General features: G+C 37.3%; 1 protein-coding gene across 2 annotated transcripts in view; it reads left to right on the top strand.

Moving 5' to 3' along the window:
- flot2a (flotillin 2a) overlaps positions 1-6,190 on the top strand; it is a 34,235-nt gene extending 28,045 nt beyond the window's left edge. For both annotated transcript variants that reach the window (XM_056458208.1, XM_056458207.1), the window contains exons 10-11: positions 2,159-2,308; positions 4,605-6,190. In XM_056458208.1, the coding sequence (XP_056314183.1) occupies positions 2,159-2,308; positions 4,605-4,643 (189 nt within the window). In that variant the 3' untranslated portion in view covers positions 4,644-6,190. The remainder of the gene's footprint in view (positions 1-2,158; positions 2,309-4,604) is intronic.
- The last annotated feature ends 426 nt before the right edge of the window (positions 6,191-6,616 follow it).

Raw genomic sequence — 6,616 nt, forward strand, 5'->3', positions numbered from 1 at the left:
CAGTTTTCTCACTCGGTTTCTTTCAATTATATTTTATTTTAGAAGGATTGTTTGAAAGTTGTGCACTAAAATGTGAGTAATTTAATTTCAGTAAAAGATGCGAAGATCTGTTTTTTCTTGCATACTGTTCTCGCTTACGCCCTCTTGTGTGCATAGCAGATAATACAGTACTTTTTCCTGTAAGAGTAAGTATTATCTTTAGAATTCAAATCAGATTTGAATATTGCACAAAATGAAGAAAGATACATGAATTTGGGTTTTTAGCCATGCTGACAACCCTAATTTGGTAACCAGAGTAATTTCAGTTAGAACCACATTTAGGACAAAAGCTTTTACAGAACAGCATTTCCTCCTGAGTGCATTATTGACTTCAAATGCATGTTTATTTCTATAGCGCTTTTACAATGCAGACTGTCTCAAAGCAGCTTAACATAGAAGTTCTAGTAAAGTCCAGACTTCAGAGTTAAAGTTCCGTTTAGTTTAGTTCAGTTCAGTTCAGTGTGGTTTAAATTTCACTGCTGAAAGTAGAAACAAAGTAAAACCATCAATGTGCAGCCCCACATGTCTCAATCCAAGCAAACCAGTGGTGAGGTGGCAAGGAAAAACACTTCATTATCTTAAATATAGATAGGGAAGTGTTGTTACAAAAACATCCTAGCTTGAAAAAAAATCCAATAAATAGTCTTAACTTTAGGGCAACCGAACAGTTGTCTAACATATAAAACAATTATGCCTATAATGGCCTGTTTCGACGGTTGTAAAGCGGTACGGTTCGGTTCAGTTTGTTATGCTTTTATGGCCGTTTCCACTAACAAAGGGCACCTAAAAGTGAACCATAATGTACCTCTGTTTTGGCAGACTCTGCAAAGGGTACCTAGCTTGAGAAAAGGATACCAAAAGGCAGAGCTAGATGCACAGCTGAACGATATTGGTTTACAGAGAAGCATCACTCGCAGAAGCAGGAGAATGAAAACAAAGGAACCGCCATTTTTATGTTTATCTATTTATAACAAACTTTTTGAGCTCATATAAGTAATATGCTTGTGATCATTGAAGGGCTTCTGATATCCGATCCTTTCAGAAAGAGACAAACACAAGAGTGAAGCCTGAAAAAAGGAGATGCCGGAAAAAACAGCAGAAAATGATGCTTTTGCAGCATAAAACATGACTTGGGAATGGACTATTATGAACTTTTATTGAAATTACTCTCTAACAGAGGTTACATGTGCTGCTGAAGATTAAAGACACATATGAGAGGTTTGCACTGACTGGGCTATATTTCGTGTTGTTTTTGAACACAAATAAGGACTAAATGCTGTATGCTGTGTGTAGTTTATCTGTAATCAGTAACATATAGGAGACTGTAAGGGGTTGTATGTGTTCATATATGTTGCATTTATTTATTTATTTTATATAATCACAGACATTACAGTAGGCTATCTCGTATTATCATTGATCTGCAGTTATAATCAAATCATGTTCATAGAAAGGTTAGTAATAAACATTTCTACACAAGCATTTATATGTATAAAGCATCTGTTTTGTGAGAAGTGCTTTTCATATGATATGTGAACGACCCGTACAGCTTTATTGTAGACATTTCCTCAAGAAAAAATGACATCATCTGAAACTTTGTCGCACACCACGCCCACCAAAAGGGTACTCTTTTGGCAGTGGAAACGCAAGCCTGTTAAGGGTGACCCGTACCGACCTGACCTGTACCCGTACTGTACTGTGGAAATGGGCCATAATTGTGATCTCCAACAATGGCATTACATTTATTGATGTACGACCATGAAGATGTGTTAAATTTTGATGACAAAACACTTATGATAATTACAAGCTGCCGAGCAACATAATACATTAACACAGTTAGAACTGCCACCAGCATGACAGAGACAAACAAAGCATCTCAGAGCTTTACCGGTTAAAGTGCAAGTGACCAATGGGTTACAATTTTTTGTTGTTGTTGTTTTTAACTCATTAGTATGGCCATACAGAATCTGCAGACATTTTATGCTATTTCAGCGGAGAATTTAAAAAAAATTTAATTTAACATATATTTTTAGACCTAAGATAAGACACTTTCTGTAAAAGACCCCACTGATGAGTAAGGCTGAATGTTTATTCCATTGTGTGCTAACTTGTTTCATCACAGATTGCAGGAAAGGTGGCAGCACCCTTGGGCCGCACCAATGAGATCGTGATCCTGAGTGGCGATGGTGGTCGTGTCACTGGGGAAGTGAACCGTCTGCTGGCTGAACTGCCGGTTTCAGTAAACGCCCTCACAGGGGTGGATCTGTCCAAGGTGAATATAGCCTTTCATTGTTTCCATTTTAATGAGACATTCACTGTTCATTACATCTACGCAATTGACCCTTCGCTAAGCCACACCTGAAAACGGCGCCACACACCAATCATGGCTTAGCAACCGTAGTTACTCGCAGGAGGTCTGTCAAGCTTTTGAGTGAGGGGAAACAAGCCAAAAGCGCTGTGCATATGTGGATTGTGCAAATCTGATACCGGTATCCTAAAAGTTTAGACCGGGTGGTGAAATTTTTTTCCCTTTCCAGGACTTAGGGGAGAAATGCCAGAGTGGATCAAGCTCTGTGAGGGGCGCTAAAAGAGCGGGGGTTAAGTTGGTTTTGTTTTCGATATTCCTGACATTCAGTGATAGACGCCAATAACTCGCACATCTCTTACCCTAAAAAGATCTAAACTGTCTCATACAAAAATACAAAGCAGCTTATGTTTCACAGCTGTCTTTTTCTTTTTTTTCCCGCTCGATATTATGAGCACTGCTCCGTTTAAGCTCTCACAATAGCTGTAAGAGCAAGCACAATCCAGTCATATTTCCATCTGTTTCAAGTAATGAATATTTGGATTACATATCAACAGAACAAAACCGAGATGTGATCACACTCTGAGCACTTGTGAACAATATACTTCACCCGCAGCTGTTTTTCAGTCATTCATATCCCTCATGTCCATGTCAGAGCTGAAATTCACTGATGTTTTTCGTCAGTCTTTTGGAGATTTTGTCATTGGTGAGGATGTTATAGCGGGTTAGTGTCTGCTTTTATATTTGGTGTCGGATTAATATTTGCTGATAGGGAAAATATATTTGTTCTTCCACTAACTGCGAATTAGAATAGCAACTGGATAAAGAGCACACAAACATTCTGACAGTTATAGGTACTTTACTTAATCAATGATGCTATTCAGCACCCCTTTCTGGCTGCTCTTTCTATGAATGAATTATGTAGAAGCCATGGTTTCCGCTACATTCATTCATCCATGGCGGGGCGCCACACCAAAATTCATCCCACCACGCCTACATTACAGAATGAATTCTTATTCAAAACATTTGGTCGTTTTTTTTTTAAATAGCGGGTTATAATTGCACCAAAAACGCATTAAAAGGTAAGTAAATTATAACAGCGCAACTGTAATCGTAGTTGTACTGTGCATCATTTGTTTAACCCTTTAAGGTGACGTGCTGACAGACTGACTGACTGACTGACAGTGCGTGATGCGTGAGGCCAGCAAACATGACATAGCTTTCAGTTATGATGAACACAGTTTCCATTATTATATTTTATTTATAGTTAAAGGTCTGTGGTTCTGCATACAATGACTTTATCTTGCTAGAGTTTGTAAACGTTTCACTTTACTTCAGGACACATCAATGCTGCACTGTAGGTCTATTGGAGACATTCATAAATATTCCTAGCAAATCTAATAAATGTGTGAGACATACTCGTTTCATAAACACGCTAAATCGCACTTCAGCAGCGTTTATCTGAGAGCGCACAAGAAGATCTGCACTTGAGCAGGGTGTATTTGAGGGTGCGCAAGAAGTTTTGTGCACGAGCGGAGGAAATCTGCGCTCCAGCACAGAGATTGACATGCTCGTAGGCTATTACATGAATGCAATCCCGACTTAATACTGCGCTCACGACATTTGTCAATAAAATAATAACACATGTAGTTGGTACATCTGTGTAAACTGCCCAACAGAGTCTGCCGCCACAGCTGGAAAAAAATCCTAGAGGAAACACTGGAAGCACTTTCTATGCGTGTTTCCTCGTCGGTTAGTAACGCTATATTTCATTGCACAACAATAGTCTATCAGGCTTTTTTGGCCAAAAAAAGAAAAATCAGGGTTTAATTAGTTATTATTAGATTATTTTTAATATTTACCTATTCTGCTGTGCATGAACTATTGTTAAGATGTTGAATGGTCAGCGTATGAGGCGGCTAGGCTAACCTAGCTTTAATTTTGATTAAACTATTTTCTAATCGGTTGCGTATCAAGTCGTAAATATACCCCTGTAATGCATACTGCCGTCCTTTTTTGTCTGGCTTTATTATATATCTCACCTGTTCACCAAATATGACTAATTATATCCCTGGGAATATCTGACACCACCGCATACTTATTGTAATGGACGTGCCAGGTACGGAAGCTTGACAGGCGTAGCAACAGTAACTAAGGAGGGTGGGACTTAGCGAAGAGTCAATTAAAGGTTTAAAGAAGGGAATTCTCACATGTAATATATTGTTCTGCCATTATAAACATTTGAATGAATGTTTCCCCACAGATCCCTTTGCTGCAGAAAATGACGAACCCTCAAGCTTGAACAGGCTTTTTCCACTGCTGCCTTTCCAGCCCTTCCACACTGATTGCCTTGAAAAGAAACACTTGAAAGCTGTTTTCTTTTTGCAGAAATGAGCAACTGTTCTGTTGTTTTTTATTAGACCCCTGGTGCCTTTCCTCTACAGGACCAGATTCCCTACGTGTGCTGTTCTTTTATCACTTGTGTCTTTTTTCTGTCTGTTTATCAGCCTCGTTTTTTGTTTAAACAACGTTACCTCAATCATGATCGTTTGATTAATCACAGAAAGGTTTCAAAACTCTTTATTGGGCAGCTGTATCTATGTGTATGTAGTGATATAGATAAGGAAGTCCAACCATTTTAATGGGTGGCTACGATTGTAATCATAGTTACATGTATGCAATGTATTAAGTATAGTGTAAAAGAGCCACTATGTAAGGCATGTTTAGTGGATTGATTAACTGCTCCTTTGAAATTGTGAAGACTTTGCTGTTCAGGACTAAAGGAAAACGGACTTTTATTTGATCTAACCCACACATTTAGGTGTACTCTTCACTTGTGCGCATCTTTTTATATAGTTCAAACGTGAATCGCTCTAGCATATTGTTTTTATTACTTCTTTTAAAATAAGGCTGTCTTGTTTTTTCTTTATAGACTACTGGTCTGGTCAAATGTTAACAATGTAGTGTATCAAGTGGTCCAAAAAGAAAAGTTACCTCACCCATCTTTTATTAGCTGCAAGCAAGATATTATGACTTACTGTTAAAGTACAGTTGAACATGAAGATATTCTATGCCTTACAGAGTTTTAACGTATTTCAGTTCAATTCAGTAATGCAGATGGACAATGAAACTTCTAAAGTACTTTCAGCAACAGTTAATGTTCAATGCATTTTTTCTTTCAGTTAATTATTAACATCCAGATAATGTGAGCACTCTTGTCGGTTATATGTGAATTTTAATTCCAGCTTCACTTTTTGCCCCATTTAGAAGTGTGTTTTGTTCCCTTTTTTTTTTCTCCAGCTTGCTATTTCATCATGAGAATAGAAATCAGCTTGCCAAACATCAGTAGGTCAGACAGTGTATCTGCGTTTATTTTATATTGCTGCTGATTTATAAATAATCTTTGCTCAGTTAATCAGATGCCAAATAAAACGTTCTTTTTTTACAGTAAAGTTTAACAAAGGTATTTGTTGACAAAAAAAAATCTGTTTGTCAGAACCAAGTCCGTTAAAAAATTTTCATTCTTCAAAACAAAGTGTTTATTTGACTTTTTTTCACCTGGAAAAAAAGGAAATGTGCTTTAAAAATACAGCCATTGTTTAGAAGATGTTGCACACATTTAAAATCTATGTTAGGCTGGAAAAAATCAGTTTAATCCAAGTCAACAAAAGCTTTGTTTCTGAGTTTGTAATGCTCACACTAACAATCACATATTGAGAATGTGTTCTATAGCAGTGCATATAGTTAATTCCCCTATATATTGTTGTAGGATAATTAAAAATAGTATACAATGTACTGTATCTATTTGAAAACATGTTTCTGATCGGTCAATAAACTCATCTTGATATATTTGATCTTATTTTGTGTGTAAAACTGATGTGAAAAGTGGTGTTTTGCATGACACTGGTACACAGTAGAGCAGAGTTTTCCAACCCTGTTCCTGAAGGCACACCAACAGTACACATTTTCAACCTCTCCCTAATCAAACACACCTGAATCAACTTATCATAACATCAGAAGAGACTCCAACACCATTAACCAAGATAATGGGTCAGAAAAGGGAGACATCCAAAATATGTACTGTTGGTGTGCCTTCAGGAACAGGGTTGGGAAACACTGCAGTAGAGGTTGTAGAGCTTTCAGATTTAAGGAAAACTTGATGATTTTATTTTATTGTGATGAATTTATTTATTTTAATAGTTTTGGGACTGGGCTAATTTTAAGTGGGCATTGAGTCTGTGCGCAAATTATTCTCATTAGGCTCAAAGCTCGATT

Source organism: Danio aesculapii, chromosome 5, assembly GCF_903798145.1.
Source record: "Danio aesculapii chromosome 5, fDanAes4.1, whole genome shotgun sequence".
Lineage (NCBI taxonomy): Eukaryota > Metazoa > Chordata > Actinopteri > Cypriniformes > Danionidae > Danio > Danio aesculapii.